The sequence below is a fragment of the Notolabrus celidotus genome, chromosome 16 (genome assembly GCF_009762535.1).
Source record: "Notolabrus celidotus isolate fNotCel1 chromosome 16, fNotCel1.pri, whole genome shotgun sequence".
Classification (NCBI taxonomy): Eukaryota; Metazoa; Chordata; class Actinopteri; order Labriformes; family Labridae; genus Notolabrus; species Notolabrus celidotus.
The window spans coordinates 23,157,796-23,170,739 of NC_048287.1; the positions used below are offsets into that span (position 1 = coordinate 23,157,796).

General features: G+C 41.6%; 1 protein-coding gene across 1 annotated transcript; it reads right to left on the reverse strand.

The window, feature by feature from the left end:
- Positions 1-905: 905 nt before the first annotated feature.
- csnk2b (casein kinase 2, beta polypeptide) lies at positions 906-11,778 on the reverse strand. Its single transcript, XM_034704489.1, has 7 exons — positions 11,635-11,778; positions 11,024-11,105; positions 8,808-8,910; positions 8,240-8,355; positions 7,629-7,704; positions 7,096-7,285; positions 906-3,129 (listed from the first exon to the last, which is right to left on the reverse strand). Exons 2-7 carry the CDS (start codon positions 11,093-11,095, stop codon positions 3,039-3,041), a joined length of 648 nt encoding a protein of 215 aa, XP_034560380.1. The 5' UTR covers positions 11,096-11,105; positions 11,635-11,778; the 3' UTR covers positions 906-3,038.
- Positions 11,779-12,944: the final 1,166 nt, after the last annotated feature.

Below are 12,944 nucleotides of genomic sequence, written 5' to 3' on the forward strand. Positions count from 1 at the left end.
GCACTGACATGATTATTACTCTACAAACAGTGTCTGGTGCATCCTGTTGCAACATCTGGGGGTTGTCTTTTCAGCCCCAACACCACTAAGAAAGACAAAGTTTGGATGTTAGGCGACGTTGACCTACTGTAAAAATAAAACAGGGGTTCCTCTTCTTAAAGTAAGGAGTTACTGAATGAACCAGGGAAGGGTGCAGGAGCAGGGCAGGTCCTAAGCTGTGGTTTGAGGTTATCCTGAGTCATGAAGGAACCTCCTTCTCTGCTCCCTCTGGAAAAACTGACAGGGTTCAGCCACATGAAGGAAACTCAGCCCTGCCAGTCACTTTGCCAGAGGCAGACGGCATGCAGAGAAGAAAAACAGCTTTTATGAGTCATACATAAAGAAGGCTTCCCAAGATGTCTGTCTCAAGGTGTTTTCTGTGTGTAGTTGTTTAAACCCCACAGAGAAGTGGCCTGTTTTTTTTGTATCCAAGCTGAAATCTAATGAGTTGCATATCAAAGGGCCGGGCAGAGAGTTGATTTATAAATAACTGCATAATCATGACTGAGGTCTTATGATCACGTCCTTCTGTTCACACTGTATTGGTTTGTTTTGTGTGTTTGTGCGTGTTTCATCGGCTATTACTCAGAGTCATGTGAAGTGTCCCTGTTACCACACCCAGAACAGACATCTCTGCCTCTGACGCCACAAGAAATCCTCCAACGAAGCATAGAACCACACAGAAGAATTCACAAGATTTTTGTGCATGGGGTTTCATATTTTTTCTGTTTTATGATCTCTTCTTGTCTAATATTTAATTTATAGAAATAGAGCCAGAGTTCCATGTAGAGAATAAAGCTCTCTGCTGACACTGTGTGGTGGGAGGGTGGTACTGTGGTTTTAAAGAGAAAAAGGGACAAAAAGAGTATGAAAAGAAAATATAAGTTTATTGAGAATTCTGAATCCTGCTCACCCTTCCACAGTAGCAGAAAGACGACAACAACAAAGACAAATGTTAGTTAAAATCTGGACACATAAATACCTTTCCTCTTGTATTGTGTAATCCAAAAAAACAACAACCTGTTCCAGTCACACTACAGGAGAAGTCTGAAGTAAAGAGATGAGGGAGTAGAGGGGGGGCGACCGAGTATCTGCCCTGGGGCTTCAAAGAGAAACAAAACCAAGAAGGCGGCTGGTGGTCTGTCTGTCTGTCTGTCTATCTGTCTGTCTCTAAACGTGATCATAAATAAGGAGACTGTGCTGTGGAGAGACAGCAGGAGGATCAGTGCAGTGGTGGAGTGAGCTGAAGGATTCAGATTGTCTTAATTCCTCTTTCTGAGTCTCCTCCTGGATTATTTACAGGAATAATCTGACGTTTTCGGAAATATTTGCTCTCAGACAAAGAGATAAACGAAACAACTGAAACCTACAGCTTCCACAAGAGGTCAGTCAGCTCAGCAAAAAGACACAGCTAGCCCACCACATTCTCACCAGTTATGATGCGTCTTGTTTAAAATGTAAAAAACATGTAAACCTTGCATTGTTTTAATGTTGACTATGAGGCCAACTATTCCTCAGAAATGTTGTACAGATTAAAAATAAACTGTACTGGATTAATTGGTGAGCTTTAGTGAGCTGTAGCAGCTCTGAAGCTCAAAAATCAACATGTATGCTATATGTGAGCAAGTCGTGGTTTTTAAGAATGTGCGACTGATGGTTTTAGATCTGGACTATTTCTTGGATTGAACAAGGAAAACTGCCTGAACCCTGTCTGCAGCTGCACGTTCCTCCCCCCCGTTATTGGCCTTGTTTGTTAATTGAAAAAAACTAAAATATACGTGGAGGATTTTGCTCAGACAGAGTCAGGCAAACAGTTTTCCAATTTCTCACCTTTGAGCTAGAAGAGAAGCTGGCTGGCCACTTGCGGTAGTGTACACCTATCATCCTGTAGTGACAATCCTCTCATCTATACTCTCAGCACATAGACGTATTTCCGAAAACGTCAAACTATTACTTCAAAGGAGATAAAGCTACGGGGCAAAGGGTGACAATACAAACGCAGATGCAGCAGGATGCTGCTCAGAAAAATGTTGCACAGGTTATATTTTCACTTGAGTACCATTACAAACAGTTGTTTGACACATGCACAGACAGCTGGAAAAATGACTCGGGATGATTACAATTGTCTGAAATTCATGTTAGTTTCATTTAATTCTACTTAATGTTCTCTTACAGCTGAAAACATGAAGAAATAAATGCTTGTGCCTCCTAAAAAAAAACAAAAAACAATCTGGGTTTTCTCTGAATCTTAAGGCAAATTCAACAGAATGCTTGTACAAAAGATTAGACAAAAACAAAGAACCAAATTTGACAACTGATACACAAAAAACATCCACCTCCACCGTCCGAACTGTCTCTGCGAGTGCCAGCCTGAGTGTACATGCACTGAAGGGGGGCGAGGGGAGGGGGTAACAGGCTTTCAAAGACGGAGGGTTTACCACCACTCTTAACCAAACTGTGCCAAATACAGAACAAACAGAGCCAGAGGTGAAAACAAGCTCAGAAAAATGTCGCTTTCTTCAGCTGAACGGCTCTGACTTTAAACTTCTCTGCTGGGGAAAATGTTCCCGTGGTGTCACTGATTACGTCACGTCTCATCAGTGTGCTTTGTAATGCGAGTGAAGCAGCGTTAATCCCCTTGTTCGGCTTCCTCTTATCTCACCTCCTGTTTTTGGCACTGATGAGTTTGGTAAGGTATGTGCATGGAATCCCGTGTGTGTGGCAGAATATGTCTGTGTGTGTATGTCTGTGTGTGTGTGTGTGTGTGTGTGTGTGTTTAAGATAATGGCTGTGCGTCTTTTTTTCTCTCTCACACTCAAAAATCCTTACACGTTTTCATTTGCCCTAATCTAAACCAAAAATAATACAGTCTTCAGGCGGGGGAGGGGGCACCTGCAAAGCTTTGTGAAGTGCAGGTGACCCCTCCCCTTCTGATCAAAATTCTTTCCTCTATCTCTCTCTCTCTTTCTCTCTCTGTGTTGAAGAACCCTCCTCCTCGTCTAGCGGATGGCCTTGACGGGGCTCTTGAAGCTGGAGGCGGCTTGCAGCTGCAGCTGGTAGGCCATGGGGTGGATCTTAAACCCGTACAGCCTGGAGAGAAGAGAAGAACAGTTCCCACGTTTAAATAACAGAAACTACAAACATTAGAGTCAAACAAACTTGACAGGATTAACACAAACAAACACACACTCAAATTGATGAGGGCATTGACATCATAATCATGGGTGTATTTGCTTTCAGGGAGAAAATGGGGAAGAAAGATTTCAGGCACTCGCTGTTCCCATCACGCCACTCTGATGCTGTCATGATCTGTCAACAAAACGCAGAGGAGCCAGAGGAGGATGTAAACAGAATTTATCTTAAGTGTCCTAAAGTGATCACGCTGGTCAGACCTGTTCACTGAGCTGTGTTCATGTAATCATTACATGTGTCATAAAGTTGATGTGAAGAAACAACATCAGTCAGGATGCTTTTGAGTCTCAGTGTTTAATGAGAAACTTAAGTTGAAAATATCCGTGGAGTATATACACTACCGGTCTAAAGTTTTAGAACACCCCAATTTTTCAAGTTTTTTTATTGAAAATATGCAGTTCAATGTCTTCAGTGTGCTCTGAAATGAAAACATCGAACAATTAAACAATTAAATTTTAAAAATAAATCATGGAATCAATTCATAAACCAAAATGTAGTCTAAACTTTTGACTCATCGAAGTAGCCACCTTTGGCACCTTTTTCTTGCCATTTATTAAGCAACACATTACGTTCTGGAGTAAAAGACTGTTCAAATATTGCTCACAAGGGTATGGTACCACAGTGTGTTCCAACACTACTTTTGTGCAGACAGAGGGGGGTTGTAAGTAGGGATGGGTACCTTTCACATTTGAACCGATACGGTACCGATACCCGGTACCTGGGAATGGGTACCGGTACTCAACGGTACCAATTTTCGGTACTTTTGTGTTTTTATATGGTAATAAATGTTAATTTAAAAAAAAAATCTCAAATTTGTTTAATTCAACATATTTATTTAATTTAGCATGAAATGAACAGAAACAGGATTATATAGGTGATTAGATATATTAGCTGACACGTGCTCGTGGCGTCTAATTGCTCTTTCGGGAGTTTATCAATGAACACACGTGAACGCCTGCAGACGGGAAAAAGTCAGTTCTCTGTCTCTTTATAATAACAGGACACACAACTTACTTGTTGGGTATTCACACACACAGGAACGGTTATAAACAGGGCAGGTAGTCGGAGCGAGAGGGTCAGTCTCAACCATAGACTGTATAAAATAAACTTAATCCTCATGCAGCTCTGCCTCGCGCTGAGTGAGCGCGCCTGTCAGCTGCAGGCTCCGTTTGGCGCGCTCCCGCGCAGATGCAGAGAGCAGAGAGCAGAGAGCAGAGAGCAGAGAGCAGAGAGCAGAGAGCAGAGAGCAGAGAGCAGAGAGCAGAGAGCAGAGAGCAGAGACGTCCACCCGGTCAGTCTCTAACTTTATTACAGGGCGAAAGTATGGAAACTCGCCTCCTCTTCCACTCCCTCACAGTCACAGGGATGTGTTCAGGTACCCAAACATGGTACCGTTTGATTTTACGTGAGTCGGTACTCGGTAGTACCGACGGAATTCGGTCGGTACCTATAAAAGTACCAAATTCGGTACCCATCCCTAGTTGTAAGTAATCAAGGACAGTTGGGACACCTGTAAGAATTGGTAGCACCAACTTTCAAGGCTTGACTAACCTCAATTGCTGCAGAACAGCAACACATTTCTTGTTCCCTGAAAAAGGCCTTTCCGTATAATTCTGAAATGTACATTCTTTTTTCAGTTTTGAGTAATCTTACCATATCTTTTCTACCTCTGGCAGTTCACCACTTACCTTTGTATCATTTACAGCTATTCAATGGACGTGAACTGCTTGGATTTCAATAAAAAAGTGGAAAAAAATTGGGTGTTCTAAAACTTTTGACCGGTAGTGTAAGTGGAGAACTTGCTTTTGATAACAGGGAGCCTACAATTGGACTTCCACCATATCCATATCCGATCAGCTGCTGTCCAGCTCTATGCTCTCTCGCCCGTTAACACCCACCGGCTGCTTTTTCAGAATGTACCGCTGGACAGCTGGAGTCACGTGACCAAGGTTTTCTTTTCAAGATAATCTGACTCCCCTCCTCACCCATCTTCATGTGCATTGAAAGTTTGGTTGTTTAGAGCTGATGGCTAGCCTGTTATCTCTTTTTTTCTACTATTATTCTTCTTCTACAACTTTCTACTGTGTTTGTGTTGCTGCAACATCCAAATTCCCCCCGGGATCAATGAAGTATTATCTTATCTTATGATAGCTTAGCCTCTGTAGACAGTCGGTGACACAGAAGAACACATTTCTCAATCACGTCACCACGTGGAGCCAACCATCTATACACAGCGTAAATATCCTGGTAAAAAAATTGGCTCACTACATCTTGATAGGAACAGGTTAGGCCTTCAAAGTGTTTCCTCATGGTAAAAGGTACATGGAGCGACATACACGCCACTGGCTGGTCCAAAAAGGATCATTAGGTCTCACACTGTTTACTGTTGTAAGTCAGTTGTTGTTACTACACCAGTGTGTTTTCTTTTTACCATGACATGTTTCCACTACAAACTTCCCGCAGCCTTCTTCTGATGAGTCGCATGATGTTGTTGTGACTTGTCTATCAGATGATTTATTGAAGTTTGGTCTTCCTACAATTTAAATTTAACTTCACGCACTGTGGCGTTCAGATTGCCTGAATGATTCATCTATGAGTAAAAAGAGGAAACTTTATTAACTCTTTGACTAAAAATAACATCCTTCGGTTGACTGGAAGTATGAGCTCAACAGCATTCTGATAAGAAGAAAAACCTCTCCCCTCTCAAGCAGATACATACAACACAGGAGCAAAGGCATGTTTCCCAGTATTCCTCGGTTTGGAAACAATGAAGAATGTTTATATATCCACAGAAGTCTGTTGCTTTAATAAAGCACAAAGCTAAATGTGATAGAAGGTGATAAACAGAATGTAATGAGCTCTCTGCTGCAGCTATGACTGTCAGTGAAGTTAGCTAAACCAGACTGTGATCATATAAGACCTGCTCAGCTGCGGTAGTTTGGAGATATTCGCCGCCACTGCGTGTCTGTGCTCGGGCTCTAATAAGGCCCCCTGTTGGTTTTAGGATATGGGTGCAAGAGGCTTTTTTGTGCGTCCAGATGCCCTTAATGAGCATGTCCGACATCATGCATGTAGCTTAAAAAAAAACTCTACGAGAAGGGTTATTTTACCCCCTTTTTTTCTCCCTTTAGGGGGCCGATGGGTAAGACCAATGTGGTGAGATTTTGTGCATTTTAAAGCCCCCCAAATTGCATTTTCTGTGTTTGGTGAGACATGTGCGTTTGATGCATCGCCTGAATGTCTGCCACGCCCACAATTTTTTGATTTTGCAACATTATTCTGATAACTTTTAATCGTCAATGTGTTTCCTACAAATGTGTGTGGTTTGGACTTGATCGGATAAAAGGCCCATCATCTCTTAAATGCGTACCCTGCGAATCGCCAACATCAGACATTCAAGTCAAATTTCTGCACTTCCTGTTGGGATTTCCCCACAATGCCTGTAGACTGTTTTTTAAGTCTTGGGATGGTAGATATGCAAACAAATATCATGCATGTAGGTGAAAGTAGCATGAGCGGCTGGCCTTTTAAGTCATTAGGGGGCGCTATGGAGTGGTAAAGCAATAAATTCATAAATCAGAATTGTGGACAAAGTTTGGCGAGTTTTCAGCCACATTGAGGCATGCACATTTAGCTTTTAAGCGGCGGAAAAATCATAGCGATCCTTGGGGATACAATAGGGCCTCGCCACCACTGCGTGTCAGTGCTCGGGCCCTTCTAAAAAGGAACTCAAATGTCAGTCAAAGCTAAAATGGAACCAGTGTAGGCTGACATAGAAGTTAAGAATTGAGCCTTATTAGATGTTTTTGAATCACTGAGGGGTTTGCAGTGGATCCCCTGCAGTCTACACCAAGTGGCACTAACCTTGGGACAAACTGGTTGGCGGGCCTCTTGGGTCTGTATTCAGGGTGAACCATGAAGAGCATGTGGGGGAAGCCAGTGCCAAAGTAGGCTCCATCTGTGTGGTGGTGCCTGGAGGACTTGGGTGTGTAGACGTCCATACATTTAGGACAGTACAGCTTCACCATGGCTTCTCCCGGGATGTCTGACAGACCTGCGAGTGAAGAAAGAGGCTTAGACAACCAGCTTAAGTTATTCTGTTTTATCTCGACATGTTGCTTACTGTGGCATTACTCAGCGTCTGGTGTGAGTCACCACGACACTACAACTACTGTGAAAATGAAGCACATTTTAAACTCTATTTTTACCTTGGGGTAAGTGACAAAGTAAAAATAGACAGCTTTGATTAACAGCTTTAAAAAAGGAGCACACTTCTCTCAAAACAAAACATCATTGTGTAGACTTCTGGCTTCAAACTCTGAGCACTGAAAGTAATGTACACACTGTAGTTCATTATTATTTCTGAAGTATATTATGAGTAAATTTTTTTTACTCACCAATAGGAAGCATGGGCTGATTCTCACAATAGACCCGGGGGCAGTAGCCGAAATCTCCCTGTTGATATTTCTCCAACTGCAGGGAACAAAAGAAGATTCAAAAAGTGTCAACAAACAAAACCAGAGGGAGAAACTATCCTCCTTTTAAGAAGAGGGGCTGTTGAAGACGGCTTCTCAAGGATAAAAACATTACGGGTGGAGAAAGCACAGCAGGAGAAAATTATCATTAATGAGATTATAATAAAGATCACAAGATGCTAATACGTTATTGGACCTACAAGGCCTTTAATTAGAGACGTTTGTAAGAACTTTAAAGTTGATTATATCTTCTGATGTGAGACCCAGTCCACTCATCTTTTCAAAGGAGTTATTAATCTGTTTGCTGTAAGTCACTGAACTGTAGACGCTTTCATTTACACGAGTATCGTAATGAAGTGTATAAAATGTTTATTCACATTCATATGCATTGCTCTTAAATCCAGCTTTATCCCTGTGTGATAGCTGACACAGAGTAGGTCATTTCCTGCCCCGTAAAGACAGCCTTAATGGAAAAACAGCTCCTCTGATGCAGACAGGGAGAATGGATTTGTGCAGATGCAGCTGATTCCTACCATCTGTGCGATGCCTCTGTTAGTGAGGATGTAGCGTGCGTGGATGAGGCCGTACAGCATCTCGGCCGCCTGCTCGATCAGGTCGCTCTGGTTGGGATTGTCCTCGAGCTCCTCATCTGAAAACAGGGAGCAATGAAAACATAGTCAGTGTGCTTTTTTTGTGACAGTTTACAGGGATGCAAAGCTTTACTGAAGATGACAGGAAACACCAAAAATAAACAGAGAAACTTCTCCTTGCTGCTTCAAATGGAGCGTAAAAAAGAGAAGCAAAGATCTAAAAAGAGCCTGAGCGGCTAAACAGACTTAAAAAAGGAAGCTGAGATCAAATGTTCCTTCTCACCTGTATTTATAAGACGGCATGTGAAACAGGACTCCATATGACAGATTAAAAAAAGCAGCACAGGAAAGCTGATGCTGCTCTGCTGAATACAACTCCTTCAACAACTTAAACTGAGGTACACATCAACACGCAGCATTCAATGCCGAGTGAAACTTCTGCATGTTTGGGTTCATATCCAAATATTGTTACAATGTAAATCAATGAGAGTAGGTAACATAGTATACAGACCTGGTTCGAGGTCCAGGATCATGTCTAGAGCCTGGCGGTAGTGAGGAACCTGCTCATTGAGTCCTGTCAGGTTGAATTTGTCCTGGATGTAGTCCTCATCCACCTTCACGTGCAGAAATTTGATGTTAGACAAACATTTATTACTCTATAAGATCCTAGCTTGGTGAAAATCTGACAGGATGGGTTCACTTTTTAAACAGTGATGAGTCAATTGTTTTAAAATGTAGAAGGTTATTTGTTAATAAATTGAAAACAGAGCATCTAAACCCTGAGATTGTCTGTTTTACATGATCTGACTTTGATTTAACTTTTTTAAAAAGGAACATCTCTAAATCTAAACAAATCATGATTTTTCCAGTTGCTTGACATTGCTTTTACTTATGCTTATGTGGCTTTAAAAAGTCCCTACAACCACTTGTGCTTTTTTTGATCTCCTGTCACAGATTCATGAACGTGTTGGGACTTTAGTCTTTTAGATCATGCAGGACCTGTAATGTCATGTGTAGTCTTGGATCAGAACTAGAGCTGACAGTGTGTGAGTCAGTATGCAAGATAAAACCGGCTCACTGCTGTGCATTATAGGATTATTAATAGGGGTCGATATGGCAATTTATCGTTGCACTGACCGGTGTGATACAAGTGTAAATATAAGGGGGCTGAATATTGATATTTTAATTGGAAAAAGACAGTACTAGATTTCCCCGTGTCACTACTTAATGACTCCATGCAGATGGCATGAATGAGAAGAACGTGAACATCAGTTGATTAACCGCAGAAGAACTTGACAGCGTCTTAATACCAGAAGAAGACGGTTGGATGAGAGACAGCGGTGGTAAAGAGTTAGAAACGCGCTGATCGCTCTTAAGATGAACTAGAGAACAAGCTGTTGATGCTGAGACAAGAAGAAAGATGGAAGACTCACTCAAGTCTGCAGAGAGAGTTCCACTCACCAATGATGGGTGGACTTAAAATGCTACGGAGTCCTACATGATCGTTACTGATTGTTTTACTGAAAATGCTTCTGGGAGGAATGCTTCTCAGTAGAGATGCACAGAATATTCGGCCACCCAAAATTTCTGGCCGAAAATGGCCAAAAAGTGCATTTTCAGTTTCGGCCGAAAGAAACCGATTGTTGTGATGACGCAAGCAAAATCCGCGGCCAGTGCGCTGCTTGTCTGGGTAAGGGCCAACATGTCTGCAGACGTTCTTCCTTTAATTGCAGCACTAAAGCGTCTTCTAGGCAAAGAGGTTGAGACGGACCACGGAATGAAAACAATGAAAAGTACACTCTTAGAGTCTGTCAGCACATGTTTCACTGAGATCTATTCGGATCCTCTGCACTTCATCGCGACTGTACTTGATCCATGTTATAAAGATCATTAGTGGATTTGTGAATGAAAGGAGCATGCACAAGAAATGATCCAGGCCACGATGGATGCGGAGAACCCGCTTGTAGACGGAGAAGCGCGCACAGCGAAGGAGAAGGAGAACAGAGCGCAGAAAAAAAGACTTGTCTCTCTGAACTAGACGAGGGGCATGCACCCTCATTGTCTGATATGTTCAATGAGATCCTGGATTTTAGTGAGGTTAGTACACAGTCAGAGTCATAAATGCAATGGTAGGGGAGACCGGGGACAGTTGTAACATTTTTGACATATCTGTCTATAACTTTGAGCTCTTTTAACCCAGTGTGTTCAAACTGCTATACAAACTAGCTTCAAGTGTCTTCTAATAAAGGGCCTAGAAAATGCCTGTGCAACACAAACAGAAAATGCATGGCTTAATCTCAAATCCAAGGAGTGAAATGTTACAACTGTCCTCGGTCTCCCCTACTAATAATTGGCATAATACTTTCTTTCAGTGTTTTAGTTTTTGGCCTTGGTTTCCTTATTTTCGGTTTTCGGCCAAGAATTTTCATTTTGGTGTATCCCTACTTTGCAGCTGTAACTTTGTCCTTTAAACAAGCAGTTTTTATCCTTCAGTTAATTAGATATCCTGACATATCGTTACATCATTCTTTTGCAATATATTGATTAAATGCAGTATGCTGTACTGTGATAAGTATTATGAATGGTATCAACTCCCACCCCTATCTATTAAGGTTCTCCTTAACAACCTCAAGTCCTGCCTTTACTTAAACCTTATATTAATAATTAAATGCATGGATGGAAACTATAAGCATGTAGACCGATCAGGCAGGAATTTAGGCAGCTCACCTCACAGAAAAACTCATTCCCCCTTAGTCCACAGAACCAGGAGATCCATGACACTTCCTCTGAACTGCTCATCTCTGAACACCTTCAAAGGAGAGATGAAAACACACATTATGATCCACAAATAAAGAGCTATGTCTAACCTGATCTCACACTTGCAGTGCCGTATACACCTTACACTATACAGAAATGTCTCAGGACTTTCTCAAGACACAGTTTTGCACAAAAACAACATTGTTAGGGTTTCAATAGATCATGGATTATAGCCCAGATAATGCTAATCAGAAGGCTAGCTTGCGTTATTTTCCTACCGTTTTTACTTTTATAAACCTGTCGTTTCTGTTCATCCTTGCTCTCTATAATCAGTCATTTATGCAAACTAAGATTATTCATACAATCTTAGGTATGTGGCGCAAGTAACGCCAAAGGATTAATGAGGCACAGTTAGCTCGCTCAGCTAAAACCTGCTAGCGGCTAGGAGCTACACTGAAATACAATATGGCGCATCGTTAGAAAAACAAGCTTCACAATAAATATCAGCCGGTTTTCGAGATTTATCTGCCTGTAAGTTAAAGTATCCAAACGTTGTTACATGATCGAACCAGCCAACTTACCCAGCTTTCAACTTTTATTGTCGCAAAAATTCCAACAGGCCCAAATGTGAGCGATCTGCCCGGTGTAAATAAGATGGACCTCCCAGTTCACCCTCTCGAGGTTACGTTCTTCCTCTTCCTCCCGAGTGTGGCAGCGTACAGCGTGATGACGTGGTGCTGCCCTCTACTGTGCATTTCAAGTGTTACAAATTCCTTCAAATTGAAGCTCTACTGCAGGGGTGCCCAAACTTTTTTCAAAGAGGGCCACATATGACGTTGTCAGAATACCTCAGGGCCAGTGGCTCCTACTCTGACTTAGGATGCACAAAAGTTCTATATGAAATATCTATTTAATAACAATTATTTCAATTTTTTTCTCAATAAAACAGTAACTAGGTAGTCCTCAGTTCTCCACAAGCCACGTAAACATTAGCAAACTTTATCTTCCTTTGGAGGAAAATGTTTTCCATAAGGGTCGGCAATGTGGGAAGAATGTTGTCTCATTATTTTCCTATGGCAGGATCACAATCTGGATTTCATCACACTTCTTTTTCATGTGGTTTTTAAGACTTTTCTGACCAGCAGACAAAAACATTATAACAAAATAATTACTTTCCTGGGTTCAGAACAATTTTTATGAATAAAATTTCCCTTTTCTGTACGATTTCATAATTTTGATCTTGTCTTGTGTTCTCTTTTGTGTCTTCTGAACTTTTAGTGTTCATCAAGAACATTTTCACATCATGATGAAAACATTAATTTGAAAACCTGTCAGCTTTAAGAGTTCTTGTGTTTCTTCTTTATTGCCGTCTTGCAGAATCCTCAGTGCTTTGGCTTTTAGACGGGTAGTCCATATGAAGCTTTTTGAGACGTTTCTGGATTGACTTTAGTTTTGTTTGTGCGCTTGAAAGAAACTGCAAATGTACAGATGATTCAGAAGGTGATTAAAGTCTTTGCTATAAATAACACAATTTAAGATGGAAGCTTGGGGCCATAAATAAATGGACCTTGGGCCGTGATTGGCCCCCGGGCCGTACTTTAGACATGCCTGATCTACTGGCTTGTAATTATATATAATAATAATACTTAATCCAATCTTCCTGGTAGGAATTTACAGCTCTGCTACACTAGCTCAGGGGTTCCCTAAGTGTGAGTCGGGACCCCCGGGGGGTTCGCGAGACACAAATGGGGGGTCAAGTTATCTAAAAATGTTTATTATTATTTATTTTTGTATATTTACCTTGTTTTCTTATGTTTATCTGTTACATTCAGCCGAAAGTCCCAGGACCTTTGAAAAGTACTACCCCCCCTAGCAGAGGCTTTTCAGGGAG

Bases quoted from the DNA above. Each gene is read 5' to 3' on its own strand.
- csnk2b (XM_034704489.1), bottom strand. From the start codon at position 11,095: ATGAGCAGTTCAGAGGAAGTGTCATGGATCTCCTGGTTCTGTGGACTA. The intron at 8,911-11,023 runs GTGAGCTGCCTA...CTGCACGTGAAG, and splicing joins GGAATGAGTTTTTCTGTGAG to GTGGATGAGGACTACATCCA. The intron at 8,356-8,807 runs GTCTGTATACTA...CCCTGTTTTCAG, and splicing joins GATCCTGGACCTCGAACCAG to ATGAGGAGCTCGAGGACAAT.